General features: G+C 43.7%; 1 protein-coding gene across 1 annotated transcript in view; it reads left to right on the top strand.

Annotated features, from left to right (window-relative positions):
- The first annotated feature begins 881 nt into the window (after nt 1-881).
- The window catches only part of TMEM116 (transmembrane protein 116), a 44,064-nt gene continuing 26,652 nt past the window's right edge, over nt 882-18,293 (top strand). Inside the window, exons 1-4 of the mRNA XM_033159273.1 lie at nt 882-993; nt 6,640-6,686; nt 10,093-10,156; nt 13,686-13,826. Of these exons, the coding sequence (XP_033015164.1) occupies nt 928-993; nt 6,640-6,686; nt 10,093-10,156; nt 13,686-13,826 (318 nt within the window). The 5' untranslated portion in view covers nt 882-927. The remainder of the gene's footprint in view (nt 994-6,639; nt 6,687-10,092; nt 10,157-13,685; nt 13,827-18,293) is intronic.

The raw sequence follows: 18,293 nt of genomic DNA, 5'->3' as shown, positions 1-18,293 counted from the left end.
GCTGTTTTTGGAACTACAACAACTCCCATTATCCCTAAGCTAGCAGGCCTCCTTATGACATTTGCCTAATCAGCGCAATGTTCAGAGGATACGATTAATCCTGGTTAATAATTAAAAAAAACCTTTAAGTGGTCTATATATTTATTAATATTCTTTGTCGCAGAGATGACAGGGAAAAGAGGAGGCCATGCTCCCATTTGGAGCGGTGGCATAAAGGCATTGGAGAGCATTGCGCAGCGACCAGCAGATGGAGATACTGATTCATTAGTAGAAGGGACCACAGTTTAAAATTAAAGGAATTGTAGGCAGCTGCTGGTTTCTCCTCGTATTATTCTGGCGGGGGATTGTAAAAAAAACGGGTAAGTGGCTGGGGGTGCTGTGGATGCGCAATAATTCTGCAGAACAGCAAAATAAACAGCTGGAAAAGGGGCCGCAGGGAGGCATAGAAATCGTAGACTCAAAAGAAAAGAAATCGTAGACTCGTAGTGCTGAAAAGGGTCCCAAGGGTCATCTAGCCCAACCCACGGCGATGCAGGAATCAGTTCTGGGGCTGTTCCTGCTTTTGATCTGCAGAGAAATTCCCTTGCCGTTTCTTTGCACCTTTATCGAGCGTCTTTTTTCTTTTCTATTTGCTCTTTTGTTTGTCTAAAAACCCCTCTTTTTTCCCCATTTCACTACTTCCTACCTTTTAAAATTTTCGGTCCGTGTTTCCTTCCATCATCAACAACATCATCAAAATGTTTTTCCACTTCTCTCCACTCCACACCCCCCCCCCGCGCTCATCGCCCGGTTTCTCTTCCTCTTCTCTAAGGGGAGCGGAGGTTGCGCGGCGACCCGCGGCTGCGCCTGGGGCGGGACCAGCGAAGGCTGGGCGGGGAGGAGGACGACGCTGGCTGGCCGCTCCCGCGGCTGCTCCGCCTGGCTAGCATGGCTTTCTCCGCGCCCGGCGCTGCCTCCGGGGGGCTCAGCACCCAGGACGCCTGGTCCCAGCAGGTAAGCGAGGAGAACCCGCCACGATGCCCGTCCCTCTCTCCAAGCAGACTTCGCACCTCTTTGACTCCAGTCCTTCCTTCCTTCCTTCCTTCTGGCCAGCCCAGGATCACCCTTGTTTATCCCGACCAGAAGTCTCCCATTTGCTTTCTGAGCAGAGAAAAGGCGGGGTTGGGGAGGGACCCCTTTCTGAGCAGGATGGGGAATTTTACTCCTCACAAGGGTTACCCCTGCCTTTTCCAATTGAGAAACCCACCGCTGCTTCTGGAGTCCCTTGTGCAGGCTCCTTGCGGCTCCCTGCAGCCTAATCAGGCTTCTAGTCCTCTGTGTGGAAAGATCCTGCCTGCCTCCGCTTAGCTGCCCCTCCCTCTCGCTTCTGTGCTCAGGTTTGGCCATCCATGGCTACTAGTCCTCATGGCCATGTGCTCTCGTCGTCAGGATCAGAGAGGTATCACACTCTTTGCTGTGCAGCAACAACAACAGCAGCACGCCCTCAGCTACATCCGCAATCTACTCAGTTTGACGAAAACATGCAAGGGTTTGGAGGGTGTGGGCAAAATACTCTTAAAATGCTAGAACTTCCAGGGAGCTTGGGGCAGGCAGGGTGGGCAGATATGTATCCAGAACAAACTAAAGGAAATTGGGTGGCTAAGTCAACTTTCCTCGTGCATTTTGCATTTTGTGGGATGTTCCGTCAGGATTCTCCAATTAGCTTTGCAGCAGGAACGACTCTGCAAACATTAGTAGGATGACAATGAGTGCGCAAATGCTGTTTGAAGGAACTGCTTTGAGCCCTTAAATTAAGGTTACCAGACACCCCCATTTCCCGGGGACAGTCCCCGGATTTACACATCAGTCCCCATACAAAATCCATTGAAGTTGAAAAGTGTCCACGGATTCATTGAAAAAAATCTGGTAACCTTAAATGCTTTTAAAAGTAAGGCACACAGCTAGAAAGGTTCAGGCTATGTATGCTTCAGTTAGCAGAACTTGGATTTGAGTCTATCTTCTGTTAACGAGGCAAATATGGAAGGTTGCATTTTTAAGTGTTGCCTTGTTTGTAAGCCTCCTGGGGCACATTTATCTATTGGTAGGCGGCCACGAAAATCTAAATAGTAATAAAAATTATAACTTACTCAGGGCATAACTATGGAACTCACTGCTACAGGATGCCCTGGCATTGTGCTGCCTGCTGACTCTTGATGTTTTTAAAAGTGGATTAGCCAAATGCATGAAGGATGGGGCCATGAGTAAGTATTAGCTCAACGGAGTCTTCATTTCAAGGACCTCAGAAGAGCCTGACAACGACTCAGACCAAAGGAAGTCCATCTAATCCAAGTCCCATAGAGGCCAGCTGGATGCCCCAGTGGGAATCCTGCAAACAAGGACCTGAAATCAATAGCCCTCTCCCTACTTGTGATGCTCACCAGGGGAATTCCATTAGTTCCCTATGCTGGCATTTTATGAATCACAGAAGTCGTGGTCGAGAATAGATTATATCTGGATTTCCAAAGAATTGGCACCTAAAATACAGAAGGCAGAAATCTGCCCCAAGACTTGCTCTGATCATAATCCTGTACAATTGAATTTAAAAGTTGGCTCCAAGGATTCTTTTAGATGGAGAATGGATGATGCACTGATGAGAGATGCCAAGCTTATTGAAGAAGCTGCAAAAAAGATGAAGGAATATTTTCAAATTAATTTGAACACGGAAGTAGAGAAAAGAATTGTCTGGGACGCAAGCAAAGCTGTGATGAGGGGATTCCTCATAAGTGAAAAATCTAAAAAGAAGAAGCAGCAAAATGTAGAAAAAGAAAGACTGTTGGGCTTAATAAAAGAAAAGGAAAAGAAATTAAGAGGGCACCCAAAAAAATCAAAAGATCCAGAAACAAATAAAATTATTGCAGTCTCAATATGCAAAAATTCTGAATCAAGAAATAGAATGGAAGATTAAGTTTATGAGGCAGAGAACTTTCGACTCAGCTAATAAATGTGGAAAATTGTTAGCTTGGCAGTTAAAAAAGCAGAAATCGAATATCATCACCAATTTAACGGTTAATGACAAAAATGTGGAGAATCCTGAGGAGATCAGATGGTGCTTCTAAAAATTTTATAAGCAATTGTACAAGGAGGAGAGAATAGAAGAGATTGAGATTGAGCAATTCTTGGAGAAAAATGGATTGCAGAGAGTCCCAGAAGATAAAGCTACAATACTCAACCACCCAATTTCAACACAAGAGTTGGAAGATGCTATTAATAACATGCAGATGGGAAAGGCCCCAGGACCAGATGGACTGACTGCAAAGTACTATAAGACCTTAAAAGACTGGTTGATACAGCCATTGAAAGAAATATGCAATGGTCTGCTGGAGGGAGGTAGGGCACCAGACTCTTGGAAGAAGGCCTATATCACACTGATTTTGAAACCAGATTCAGACAAAGCTTTAATGAAAAATTACCGACCAATCTCGCTTTTAAATGTGGATTACAAAATATTTGCCAGTGTCATGGCCACGAGATTAAAAAGAGTGCTGAAGGACTATATCCACAAAGATCAAGCAGGAATTTTGCCTGGAAGACAGATAAATAGTAATACAAGGATTACTGTGGATATATTGGAGAGGCTGGAAAAGAAGATTAATACGGATGCAGTTTTGATGTTTATTGAGGCAGAGAAGGCCTTTGACAATATTTCTTGGACTTTTATGAAGAAAAATTTAGAAAAAATGGGGGTCGGTCAACGGTTTTTAAATGGCATTAATGCCATCTATGCAGAACAGAAAGCAAAAATTATAATAAACAGTGTGATATCAGAGGAAATTAGAATTGAGAAAGGTACGAGACAAGGATGCCCTATTTTCCCCTTGCTTTTCATTACGGTCCTGGAGGTCCTTTTGAATATGATTAGATCAGAGAAACAGATAAAAGGAATAAGGGTGGGGGAGAAAGGATATAAACTGAGAGCCTATGCGGACGATTTGATGTTATCCCTACAAGAACCAGAAAGCAGTGTCCCCAAAGCTTTGGAGATAATTGAACTATTTGGACATGTAGCAGGTTTTAAATTAAATAAAGCCAAATCTAAAGTATTGACAAAAAACATGAATCCATTGCAGATACAGAAATTACATGAACGTACTGGATTGAACTTTGTTAAGAAGGTAAAATATCTAGGGGTAAATCTAACTTCGAAGAATCTAGACCTGTTCAAGAACAATTATGAAACATTATGGGATGAAGTTAAAAGAGTTTTAGAGACATGGTGAAGGTTGAAATTATCTTTGATGGGCAGAATTGCTGCTATAAAGATGACTGTGTTACCAAAGATGCTGTTTTTATTCCAAGTGATTCCAATTATAGACAAGTTGGACTGTTTTAGAAAATGGCAAAAGGACCTGTCTAAATTTATATGGTGGGGGAAGAAACCCAGAATAAAATTTAAAATTCTGACAGACTCTAAGGAAAGAGGGGGATTTGCCCTTCCAGACTTAAGAATTTATTTTGAAGCAGCAGCCTTTTGTTGGTTGAAGGATTGGGTCAAGTTAGAAAACACAGATGTTCTAGACTTGGAGGGACATGATAATGTATTTGGTTGGCATGCCTATCTTTGGTACGATAAGGTTAAGGCCCACAAAGCCTTTAAGAATCACATTATTAGAAAGTCCTTGTATCAGGTTTGGATACGGAACAAAGATTTACTAGAGAAAAAAACCCCTAGATGGATATCTCCAGTAGAGGCTAAGGCTTATAAAAGGCCGAATATGTCTGCAAAGTGGTTGAAATATGCGGATATACTGCAACAAGAAGGTCAGACTTTTAAGCTGAAAAGCTATGAGCAAGTGAAGGAGGAGGTTACCGACTGGTTGCAGTATCACCAAATAAATGAAATTTTTAAGATAGACAGGAAAATTGGCTTTCAACTAGAAAAATCTAAGTTGGAGACGGAATTAATTGAACAGAACTCTAAAAACCTTTCCAGAATGTACAATTTGTTGCTAGAGTGGCATACGAAAGATGAAATGGTTAAATCTGCGATGATAGATTGGGTGAAAGATGTTGGACATAATATTATGATGGATGATTGGGAAAAGCTATGGAAGGAAGGTATCAAATTTACAGCATGTAATTTATTAAGAGAGAATATTATGAAAATGATATACAGATGGTATTTGACACCAGTGAAGTTAGCTAAGATGTATCATGGTTTAAGTAATTTATGTTGGAAATGTAAAAATGTGGAAGGTACCTTCTATCATATGTGGTGGACATGCCCAAAAGTGAAGGCTTTCTGGGAAAAAATTTATAACGAACTTAAAAAAGTGATGAAAGTTACTTTCATTAAGAAACCAGAGGCCTTCCTGCTGGGCATGACCAATCATGAGATACCCAGGAAAGATAGAGTGTTTTTTATGTATGTCACAACAGCCGCTAGAATTTTGATTGCAAAAAGCTGGAAAGGTGAAGAGCTCCCAACAGTGGAAGATTGGCAGATGAAGTTAATGGACTTTATGGAACTCGCAGAACTGACCGCGAAACTCCGAGACCAGAGGGAGGAGAAGGTACAAGAAGATTGGAAGAAATTTAAAGAATATCTTAAACAACGTGAAAAATTGGACATTTGAAGCAAAATCAGTGAATTTAAATGGTTTTAGTTATACACTGTTAGGTTAAAATAGCACAGAAGAAGTACTGTTGATGAATTTTTTTCTTTTTTGCTCTTATTGATATTATGGATATTAATAGGTTAATTGAGATAAGATAGGGTGTGAATGGATCTGAATTATGAATATTGGTGAATGTAGTTAAATTAGTTACAAAGTTACTAAAGTAAATTAGAACTGAACGCAGATGAGAGAACGGGGGAAGTCCCCAATTAAGATTGGAAATAAGATAGAAATAATAATTAGTTGGTGTGTTCCTGTGTGTGTCGGGTTAGGTATGTATAAGTTTTTCTTCTTTTCTGTTTTTGTTATTTGTAATTGTAGTGTTTCTGTATGTGTATGTTTTATTTGTTGATTAATGTGGAAATACCAATAAATTCTTTTTTTAAAAAAAAAATAGTTCCCTATGCTGGCATAATACATGACCATCATCAGTAGTAGCCTTATGTTCCACAAATTTGCCTAAATGCCTTTTAAAGCCATCCATTACTACATCTTGCGGGAGCAAATTCCATAGTTACAGCTCCGTGCTGTGTAAAGAAGTCCCTTATTTATTACATTTATGTCCCACGGTTTTCCTCCAAGGAAATCGAGGTGGCATGCATGGTCCTTCCCGTGACCACACTTGAGTACTGTATATCCACATGTTCAGCCCCCGCATAATGCATTGGCTTTGCCAGCCTGGTTCCCTCTATATGTGCAGAACTACACCTCCCATCAGCCCCAGTGTCATGTGGCCATGCGTGCTGAGGCTGATGGTAGTTGTAGTCCATCACATCTCAATCTGGAGGACTCCAAGTTGTTGAAGGCTATATCATAGAATCATAAGGTTGGAAGGGACTCTGATGATCATCCAGTCCAAGCAATGAAGGAATATGCAGCTGTCCTATACGGGGATTGATCCTGCAACCTTGGCCATACCAGCACCAACTGAGCTATCCCGTGGTGATGCCAGGATACATCTCATTTTGCTCTTTCTTCTCTCCAGATCTTTCCTGTCATCCACTGGATCCAAGCAGTCATGGCTTCTTTGAGGTACTGCAAAGCTTCTTCTTTCTAAAGATGTAACCTGGGAACTGATGGAGAACCTCTCGCCAGAGGCTGGTCTCTCGTTTTAGGATAGCTCTGAAACTCTTTGAGGATTTGTTCTCTTCTCTTTTACTGGCCATTGCTGATGTTACTTATTTACTTACTTTTAAAGCCTGTTGTGAGTCACCTCGAGTGTCAGAGAGGCGGCGGGTGAACGTTTTGAATGAATGAAATGAAAATGTCACCAGCCAGGAGTTTTGACAAATTAAAACATTTTCTCTGCCCCTGTTGGCCAGTGCCCTCCTTGAGGTGCATTTGTGCAAATACCTCTGTGCATGCTTTGTGCCATTACCGGTAACTTCAGCAAAAGTTGGCAGGTGCAGATTTTTTGCAGAACGGAGAGAAGTATTTTTGGTTGCCTTCTACTGTCCGCAGATCAAGCCACTTTAAAAGCACAGTAAGGGGGCTTGGGGGGGAAATGTTGGCAAACCTTTGCATATGCCAGTCCTCCTTTGCATTCATTGTCTAAGGCAGTGGAAGCTGGAAGTAGCAAGGATTAGGCTGTGTGTGTGTGTGTGTGTGTGTGTGTCTGAGAGAGAGAGAGAGAGAAATGCAAAGCCAGAGCTCAAGCGGTCATGGGCGTACCCAGGGGGGGCAGGCGGGCAGCTGCCCCCCCAGAAGCAAAACATAAAATAAAAATTAAATGGTTATTGGCAGCCTAAAAGGAAAAAAAGCTCTCCTTAAAAAGCTCAACTACTGGTCTTTCTCCCCTTCCCAAAATCTCAATAACAATTGAGCTCTTGGCCGACACTGTGTGTGTGTGTGTGTGTGTTGCGCTGGCTGATCGTTGCAAGGGAGCTTTGGAAAAAGTTCCCTTGCATGGTGAGTAGTTCCTTTGCGAGGGCTGAGGATCCTGGGAAACTGAGTTTTTCAACCATTTGGGGCTTTCTGTTTGGGGGGGGGGAGTTTTTCTGTTTTTTGAAGCTGTTTTTGTTTGCTGTTTACATAATGTGGTCAGTAATCTAAAAACGAACCGAACCCCTAAAAAACAGGGGCATTCCTCATCCCCAAAAAAGGTCAACAACTTTGAGCTGAACCCCCCAAAACGGGGGTAGATCACTGCTGAAAGTAGATCATAGTCTCTTGGGAGTTGGCCACCCCTGGTATAAGACATGTAACTAGAATAAAATAAAATAAAAATCAAGCAAATAATTGTAATAACTACCGTAATAAAGCACTGCTATAATTATATATAATTTTCCTAAAATTTTGGTTTCATTCGCCTTTCCGTGCTGAAATGTCACAACCTGAACGACCATGGCTTGCCCCCCCCCCTGTTTTGATCCTTGGTACGCCCCTGCAAGCGGTCATCAATTTCTTTTCCTGGAGATGCTCCTACTCCAGGGGTAGGGAATAATGGAGTAACAAGAACTCAGGCCACAGTAATGGTTTGATTAATTTCAGTTTGACAAGTCTTTTGTAAATTTATTTCTTAGTATTTGTTTGTCGAGTGGAAACAAAGCACCAGGACAAGGCCCTGTTTCGGAAATTCTGCCTTCTTCAGCTGCAACAATAAGAGACCCTATGTAAATTATCGTCACAACAGTCCAAAGTTATCTAAAAATTATATAAACAAATATATGAGATATATAGAGAAAATTATATAAAGAAAATTAATCTTACCTAATTAAGTATTGAAGTCTTAAGGTCTACGTGTACCAATGCGTTGTTTAGAATTAGGTAACCCAAAGTGAGTTTGTAGTATTTAAAGGAAAGATTAAGGTGTGTTTTACTGAAAATTTAAAGCGGTAGTGGTACAGTCTGAGTCTTAAAGTTACAGATTAAACAATTTACAGACAAGATTTAAACAGCAGTAGTACAGTTTAAATCTTAAAGTCGCAATAAGTATTATGGCAATTTACAAAAAGGGAGTGAAGTCCTGATAATTATTTAGACCTCGGGGACAAACCGTATCAAAAAGGTGAATAAGTCAGGTTTCTTGTTGTAGCAGGAGTTTATCGGTGTTCTTGTGGTGAAAACGATCTGGAGATAGCTTCCAAATTACAAAGAATAAGAAATCATCTTCTGTGTGTTTTTGTTGAATATAATGTTCCACAAGCGGCGCTTCCATTATTTGGTTGCGTATTCTGGATCGGTGTTCATTGATCCTGAGTTTTATTTGTCTGGAGCATTTGCCAATGTACATCTTTTTGCAGGGACAGATCCATACACAAATACGCCAGGGATAGGCAACCTAAGGCCCATGGACCACAAGCGGCCCACGGGGGTCGTTTAACCAGCCCACAAGCTGCCCTCGAACCGAGCTGCCCACTCAGTGAGTCCCTGCGTGCTGCGCTAAAGTAGCGCAGCGCAGCGCAGGGACTCGCTTCTGCAGTGCCAGAAACCACGTCTGTGCAGACGCAGACGCCGGAAATCATGTTTACTGGAAATTGCAAGTGTGCACGCAATCCGGCCCACGGAGGGATCTCTGCTGGAGAGAACCAGCCCAGGCGAGGTGAACCTTGCCAACCCCTGTACCTACACCCTTTAAGCAGCTGAGTGGGAAGCAGAAACTCAGCAGATAAGCTTTCTCCATCATGCAGGCTCAATGATGCAGAAACCGTCATCTACTTTCTGGTGGCGAGAGCCAGTGTGGTGTAGTGGTTAAGAGTGGTAGACTCATAATCTGGTGAACTGGGTTCGCGTCTCCGCTCCTCCACATGCAGCTGCTGGGTGACCTTGGGCTAGTCACACTTCTTTGAAGTCTCTCAGCCCCACTCACCTCACAGAGTGTTTGTTGTGGGGGAGGAAGGGAGAAGGAGAATGTTAGCCGCTTTGAGACTCCTTCGGGTAGTGATAAAGCAGGATATCAAATCTAAACTCTTCTTCTTCTTCACCTGCTGTTCAAGGCATGAGAGCCCCACTAGAAGGAAAAGTTGGCAACAGTGGTGGACCTTGGTGTCTCATATATCAGCGGCACCCTGTGCAATGCCAAAAACTCTCTCTCTCTCACACACACACACACACACAAACCGCCCACTTCAAGAGCCAGTGTGGTGTAGTGGTTAAGAGTGGTAGACTCATAATCTGGGGAACCGGGTTCGTGTCTCCACTCCTCCACATGCAGCTGCTGGGTAACCTTGGGCTAGTCACACTTCTTTGAAGTCTCTCAGCCCCACTCATCTCACAGAGTGTTTGTTTTGGGTATGGAAGGGAAAGGAGAATGTTAGCCGCTTTGAGACTCCTTCGGGTAGTGATAAAGCGGGATATCAAATCCAAACTCCTCCTCCTCCTCTTCTTCTTCTTCTTCTTTTTCTTCTTCTTCTTCTTCTTCTTCTTCCCCTCCGTTAGATGTCAGGTAGCCTTTGTGGGCAACCCTTCTGCTCAACCAAGCAACTCTTTGTTCCCACAGCGTAATAGGGTCCAGTTCGCTGATTGGCTGTGCAGTGCTCCAGAATACAGGCAGCTCCCCCCAGGTAAGGGAATTTCTTTTATTGTTTTGTTTTGTTTTGCTTTGCTTAAAAAAAAAAAAAGAATTAAGCTAAACTGCACTTTATGTAAGCAGCTCAGAAGGGAGGGGCAGAAATCTCCACGAAGAATGTTTTAAAATTTCAAGGGCATTCTTCCCTCCTAGTTGCTAAAACAAATATTTCACTCCAGAGGCTGCTGGCTGAATCATCCTCTGGTTTCATTTCAGAACAGCAGTCTAGAGCCCTGTTATAAGCTCTTGCAAGAGCAGAGCCCCTGGCAAGAAGTCATCTCCTCCGTTGGCCAATAATCGGCTGCAATTATTATTATTATTATTATTATTATTATTATTATTATTATTATTATTATTTTCGACATTTGCATTTATATTCCTCTCTTTTTTTATCCAAGGAGCTCAAGGTGGTGCGTGTGATTCTGCCCCTCCCCACAACAACCCTGCGAGGTAGGCTGGGCTGAGAGGCAGTGACTGGCCCCCAACATCACCCAGCGAGCTTCATGGCAAGGAGACCAGGGTTCAAATTCCCACTCAGCCATGAAGCTCGCTGGGGTGACCTAGGGCCTGTTGCTGCTGCCTCTCTCAGCTTTCCCGCCTCACAGGGCTGCCGTGGGGATTAAGGAAGGAAAAGGAAAAGAAATAAGCATACCACCTTTAGATCCCGGGGGGGGGGGGGAAGATGGTGTATAAATGCAATAATGGGGGGGGGAGCCTTTCACTGCATGCCTGTGGAGAGAAGCTTCTCCTGTTGACTTTCTGTCTGTCATGCCATCTATGTCTGTGTGGTGTAGTGGTTAAGAGAGCCAGTGTGGTGTAGTGGTTAAGAGCGGTAGACTCGTAATCTGGGGAACCGGGTTCGCGTCTCCGCTCCTCCGCATGCAGCTGCTGGGTGACCTTGGGCTAGTCACACTTCTCTGAAGTCTCTCAGCCCCACTCACCTCACAGAGTGTTTGTTGTGGGGGAGGAAGGGAGAAGGAGAATGTGAGCCGCTTTGAGACTCCTTTGGGTAGTGATAAAGCGGGATATCAAATCCAAACTCTTCTTCAACTATATCTGCCCTCTGCCAATTTTCAAATTGCATTACATCAGCCTTCTTTCCAGGCTGTGGGGGAGGAAGGGAAAGGAGAATGTTACCCGCTTTGAGACTCCTTCGGGTAGTGATAAAGCGGGATATCAAATCCAAACTCTTCTTCTTCTTCTTCTGTGTGTCACACCATAGAAGCTGGTGGGGGACACAGACGCTGAGCGAGGAGACAAGAAACTTTATTACTGTACAGACCTTGGAATTATAGCAAAAAAAGGGTTTTTTAAATTCATTCTTCATTCTTGAAGCATGACACATGGCTCAAGCGCAGGTTCCCGCAACCTCGGACCCTTCAGACGTGGGTGCATTTTTAAAATAAATATATTATTCAAAATATTTATTGCTTTTTTTTTCAAATTTCGCATACATGCATGTTCACATCCTGTTGCTACAATCAACACCCACATAGAAAAGGCCACATTGACATCATACATTTAAAAGTGGTTTAAAGAGTCGTGGCTTCCCCCAAAGAATTCTGGGAAGTGTAGTTTTTTTTTAAGGGTAGTGAGGGAACCATCACAGAGTTACGGTTCTCTGAGTGGTTGAACACTCAGTTCCTCTCCACAGGGAACTGTGGTAATTGTAACTTTGGGAGGGGGATCAGGGGGCCTCCTAACAACTCTCAGCGTTTTTAACAAACTACAACTCCCAAAATTCTTGGGGGGGGGGGTTGAGCCATTGTGTTTTAAAGTGGTATCATAGTGCTTTAAATGTATGGGGTGAATGTAGCCAAAGAGCAACCAGGAAATTTGGTGCATGTCGAATGTGAAGGGGCTCATTTCGGCCCCCGTGGTTACTAGGCAGTTTGACAGTTTCCTTACCACAGCGGAGGGATTTCAAAGGATGCTTGTAGGATTGGAACTCGTGGCCAAAACTGCTTGGTTATGAAGGGAGGCGATGGATCCCTCCCTCTCCCAATGAGGGTCCTTCCCACATTTCATCACCTTTCAAACTCTGTTTAAAGGTTGGAACTTTTATTTGCCTCAGCCACAGCAATAAAACAACAATATGATATACAAAGGTTAAATATCTGCCGACCGAGAATCCATTTTCTGCCCCTGATGAGGTGGACTTCGGCCACAAAACATTGTGCTGTAATAAATGGGTTAGCCTTTCATGGGCCGCAAAACTGCTTCGTACAATCTTGAAACGCTTGCCCCTCCCACAGTTGTTCCTGCTAAAGAATGGAATTAATTTACTTTATTTATTCGCAACAGTGCTCATATACCACCATATCTTAACCAGAGTGACCACGAGGTCCTTTCTGGGGAGGCTGCGCATTTGTTTGTGAGAACCAGCTCAATGGGATGGATCTTAAAGCTTCGGCAAATTTGATAAGTCAATAGCAGTATTTTAACTGAAACCCAAAGGGCCGGTCCTATCATTAGGCAGAGTGAGGCCCCTGCCTCAGGCAGCAATTGCTGAGGGGCAAGCAGCAGCAGGCTGTCCTGGAACCCTTTAATCCAGTGGTGGCCAAACTCGGCCCTCCAGCTGTTTTTGGACTACAACTCCCATCATCCTCTAGCTAACAGGACCAGTGGCCAGGGATGATGGGAATTGTAGTCCCCAAAACAGCTGGAGGGCCAAGTCTGGCCACCACTGCCCTAATCTAACCTGCTGCCTCGAGGGGTTGGGAGCAGAAGATGCTACCCCATCATTGGCGATGAAGAAGCAGGATTCAACCGCTGGTCTGGTCGGCTTCTTCTACGTGGAACGGGGAAAGGGCACCAGAACTTAAAGCAGTGTCTAGTTAAACTACGGAACATCCTTCCGCAGGAGGAAATTATGGCCACCAACTTGGCCGGCTTTAAAAGAGGACTAGATGAGACAAACTGACAGGAAGAATCCGGGAGCAGCGGGAGCAGAAATTCATGAAAGACTGGTCAAAGTTTACAAATTATTTAAAAGACAATTTACAATTGAATACGTTAATAGGATTTCAAGAAGTTTTGTAGTTAATTTGTAGAGTTATCATTGTAAGTAGAATAGAAGTAAAAAAAATTTTTTTGTCTGATAGTGGTAAGCAATGGTTGACTTAAGAAGTATAATGCTAAGATATAAATTAGAAAGCCATGTGAAGGAGTTGAGGGAAGTCATGGTTTGTTAGCCAAAGATGAGTTTAAGAAATTTTTTTTTGTTTAAATGTGTTAATAATTGTATTTTATTCTGAAAAAAATAATAAAAATTATATATATAAAAAAAAATTAAAAGAGGACTAGATGCATTCCTGGAGGAGGACAACGCCACAACAGTGTAGTGTAGTGGTTAGAGCGTTGAAATGGGACCTGGGGGAAAGACCAGGGTTTGAATCCTGAACTCAGCCATGAAGCTCTGATTAAATAAGATGGAGGGGAAGAAGCCACCTTGAGCTCCTTGGAGAAAAAGGTGCGCTGCGAATGCAGTAAATAAGGAACTAACAACTCTGCTTCTTCCCCAGGGACGGCCTTTGTTCTACCTGAGCCTCTTGGATCTCTTTCTGGGCATGAGCTGGCTGTTCGGGGCTCTCTTCTACAGTGAAGAGGCTGCCACATCCGGAAGCCAGGAGGCTGCTTGCTACAACCTACAAGCCACAGGAGAGGTAAGAACGACACCGGCACTTTGGCCTGCTTCAGGGATGGAGAGTGGGTTTTTTTGCCTGCGGTGCTAGCGGCAAGCTGCCTAGGGAGCCAAGGTGCTGTAGTGGTTAGAGGGTTGGACTAGGACCTGGGAGAGACCCAGGTTCAAATCCCCTCATAGCCATGTTCCAGAGTCTACTTCATTTAGACAAAGTTCAAGATAACTTCAGTCCCATTCAAAACAAGTAGATTACACGTGGTCAAGCAGGCCAATAGAGGCAGGGCCTTTTCCAAGGTGGCTCCATTTTCATGGAAAACACTCCCTAGAGAAGCCAGTCTGGTCCCATCACTGTTCGCCTTCTGCTGTTTAGTAGGGATGTGGCTGTTGTCCCAGGAGGCTTTTGGCGTCCTAATTCTACCCTAATTATGCTTGTTACAGGTAGGTAGCTGTGTTGGTCTGCCATAGTCGAAACAAAATAAAATTAAAAATTCCTTCCAGTAGCACCTTAGAGTGCATGCACACGAAAGCTCATACCAAGAACAAACTTAGTTGGTCTCTAAGTTGCTACTGGAAGGAATTTTTTTATTTTATTTTGTTCTAATTATGCTTGGTTATTTTTTCCTGCTTCTGATACAGTTTTATTGGGTTGTTTTCTGTTTGTTTGTTTCATGGGGTTTTATAACTGTGGACTTACTAGTGCTTTAAGATAACTGGTCTTCCTTCCCCTACCCCATGTTGTTAGCCACCACCCCTGTTCCCCTAAAAAGCAGAATGCTGTATAAAAATAATAATAATAATTGACATGATTTGAAGGCACCTGAAGGCCTGAGATGGTCTGCTAGAAATTGACCAGTGATCAAATGGTCAATGGTCCACTGCCCACCTTTGGAGAATCAGGACTTCCTTGGACAATCTTTACAAAAGCAAGACAGTTGTCCAACTTTGAGACTGCTCTCGCTTTTCTGGTGCTTTCCAGACTGGAGCATTGTGGGTTTCTCCTTGGTTGTGCCAGCTGGAATGTGTGCTCACTGGGTGGTGAGCTGTCACAAGAGGTCTGGTTTGGTAAACATGTCAGGTGGCCCTGAGAGGGCAGGGGTGGCTTCAAGGAGCTGAGCCGGCATCTGAGTAGCCTCTCCTTCTAGACCAGAGCTTTCGAAACTACGTTGGTGTTTCGCTCAAATGCTCCCCATGCTCCTCCCGGGGCTGGAAAGGGGTTAGTTTAACCTCCGGCTTGCTGGTAAAACTGAATTACTGTGTTGTGAAATGATGTGTGTCTAAAAAAGTTTGTCACCAACATGAAAAGTTCGGAGAGCTCTGGGTTGGAGGCAGAAGACAGTTGCCTCTTTGATTAAAACATACCTGCTGGCCCCCAGAAACTTGCAGATCAGAGCAGCGGTTGTTGTAAGGCTGTGGGGTTGGTTGGGTTTTGCCAAGTGTTTGTTGGAAGAAGCCTTACGCTAAACCAGGAAATTAATCTGCCACACCCAGAATTGTGTGCTCTGACCGGGGTCTCAGGCACCACTTGATAGGGGGACTGCAAAGGTCTCTTGTTTGCTTTTGGATAGAGCAAAACCATAACATGGGTCTGTGCCAAAAAACTTTGCCTGGCAGTGAACAGGTGCGAAATTGCAGCACACTTCCTGGAACGAACATGCAGAACACACTCTCAAGGTAAAAAATTATTTCCAGTAGCACCTTAGAGACCAACTGAGTTTGTTCTTGGTATGAGCTTTCGTGTGCATGCACACGAAAGCTCATACCAAGAACAAACTCAGTTGGTCTCTAAGGTGCTACTGGAAAGAATTTTTTATTTTGTTTCAACTATGGCAGACCAACACGGCTACCCACCTGTAACACTCTCAAGGGAAAGCAGTAACTGATGTTCCTGTGCTGTGCCGATGTGTTTTGTGCCTTTGATCCCGGGGTCCAAAGTGCCTGTGACCCCAGTTTGGAAGCTAGAGCTAGAGCTAAATACCCACCTCATGATTGTGGATGGTGGGGGGGGGGGTGTATTCAGAGCCGGTCAACCCAATATTTCAGCACCTGAAATTTCTCCAGGCCAGGAGTAGCAGGTGTGGTACCCTCCAGATGTGGCTGGGCTCCAGCTCCCAGCCAGAATGGCCATATATGGAGAGCATCACATTGGCTACCTTTGCCCTAGATCCTAGGGAATCCCATTTATTAACATAAATAATAATAATTAATCAATCTGTACAAACTATTGAGATTTCCAGCATTGGGGGGAGCACAATTTATTTATTTATTATCTATCACAGATAGCCATTCCCAGGGAAGAATACAGTTCAGGTCATACTGTTCACGATAGCTATACGTCCTATACACTTTTAAAATGTGGCTCTTTGTGGCGGGGTTATTGGGGTGTTTTTTTGTATTTTTATTATATAGAATGTGGTTTTTATGTTGATCTTTTCTGTGAACCACCCTGAGACCTTCGGGTATAAATATAAATATAAAATAGGCAAAGATGCTTTGATGAGTTTTTCTTTAAGACCAGACTCATTTGCACATTGCCCAAAAGGCCACCATCTTGCATAACATGTGCCCAGTTTTCTTGTCCTTTTTAATCACTCCTGTTATGAGTTATTTTCTCACTGGTAGCCAGTCTCCAGATATTCTTAAACTTTAAATCCATAGAATCATAGAGTTGGAAGAGACCCCAAGGGCCATCCAGTCCAACCCCCTGCCAAGCAGGAAACACCATCAAAGCATTCCTGACTGATGGCTGTCAAGCCTCTGCTTAAAGACCTCCAAAGAAGGAGACTCCACCACATTCCTTGGCAGCAAATTCCACTGTCAAACAGCTCTTACTGTCAGGAAGTTCTTCCTAATGTTTAGGTGGAATCTTCTTTCTTGCAGTTTGAATCCATTGCCCCGTGTCCGCTTCTCTGGAGCAGCAGAAAACAACCTTTCTCCCTCCTCTATATGACATCCTTTTATATATTTGATCATGGCTATCATATCACCCCTTAGCCTTCTCTTCTCCAGGCTAAACATACCCAGCTCCCTAAGCTGCTCCTCAGACATAACGCATCGTTTCCAGGCCTTCCAGGTTCCAGAGAGCTTTTCCTTGTGAAGAGGGAGTGATGGTTAAAGTACTCTAGGAATAGTAGCTCTGGGAGGGGGAAAGGAATCTTCTAACATCTATCAGCACCAGTCACAAACTACAGTTCCCAGGATTCCTTGGGGGAAGCTATGACTGTTTAAAGTGGTATTATAGTGCTTTCAGTGCATGGTGTGAATGTGGTCTAAATTAGGATGAACCTGTGCTACTCCTTGAATGGGATGCCTTGCAAGCCCCGCTCTAGGAGTCCCTGGTTAGAATCACTGTATTCTTCCTTTTTAAATGACAGTGGCCTACTTGTTTTCCAAACCTTCAAGCTTATTGTTGCACAAGTATTATCAGTCATGCCAGGAAATCCGATCTTCCTGTTTCTGTGTTTTCATTTTTTCCATTTGCTGGCATGCAGCACATCTGGTCTTTCTGACATTTCCCTCGGTCCCTAGTTTGCTCCTGCCTTCAAGAGAGCATTTGAATTATTCTGAAGCTGTTTACACATCCAAAGGAAGTTGGAGCATCTTGCCGGTATACAAAACTTGCCCTCAGGCCAAATTGCCCACAGAAGGAAAATGCTGAATAAATATAGGCAGAGTGTTTAGCCAAACCACATTCCTGGGCTCTGCACCCAGAAGTTCATCTTTGAGGCCCTTTGTAAACTGCCTCCCGCAATCAGTATGCGAAGGTTGCATATGTGTCTCAAATCAAGTTAAATCTGTATCTGTGTGTAATTAGTGTAGGTAATATTACAGAACAATCTGGTTTGCCACAGTGGGAAATAGGATACTGGATGCCTTTGGTCTGAGTCAGCAGGGCGTTCTCTTCTTAGCTTCAGAAAGTGGTCAAATGTAAAAATTTTGTTTGAGAAAAGCAAATACGTTCCCTTCCCTTGAATTCAAAGTGAATGCATGTGTTGCTTTTGTGGAGCAATCTAGCCAGCACTTGTTTGTAGCTCTTTGTTTAAATTAATTCCATCCCTAAAAGCTGAGCCGTTTTGTTTGTTGTTCTCTCCCAGCTTGTTGAGATACGTCTGCTATTTTCTCCCTCTCACCTCCACTCATCCTGTCAATAATTCCTGCATGAATAAAGCCTTTGAACTTCAGAAACTGTAAGCGATTATTCCCATCTAACTGACCCAAGCTGCAAGGTCTGCTAACAAATTTTGCCAGGAAAGTAAAGGCAGGAGACAGCTTTGTCTCCAAGTTCCTTGCAGTATCTGGCATTACTATGGCTCAAATTCCCTACAGGCCTTCTTGGGGGTTGTGATCAGCAGAGAGGGCCCTCTTGGCAGATCCTTCACTATAAGAAGTCCTCTGAGGTGTGTGTGTGGCATTCTGGGGTCCAGATCTAGATCCATATGAAGATGCTGCTGGATCAGGCCAATGGCCCATCTATTCCAGCATCCTGTTCTCT

This window comes from Lacerta agilis, chromosome 8 (assembly GCF_009819535.1).
Source record: "Lacerta agilis isolate rLacAgi1 chromosome 8, rLacAgi1.pri, whole genome shotgun sequence".
Lineage (NCBI taxonomy): Eukaryota > Metazoa > Chordata > Lepidosauria > Squamata > Lacertidae > Lacerta > Lacerta agilis.
The sequence above is the reverse complement of the archived record's forward strand: the minus strand, read 5'-3'. Positions and strand labels throughout refer to the sequence as shown.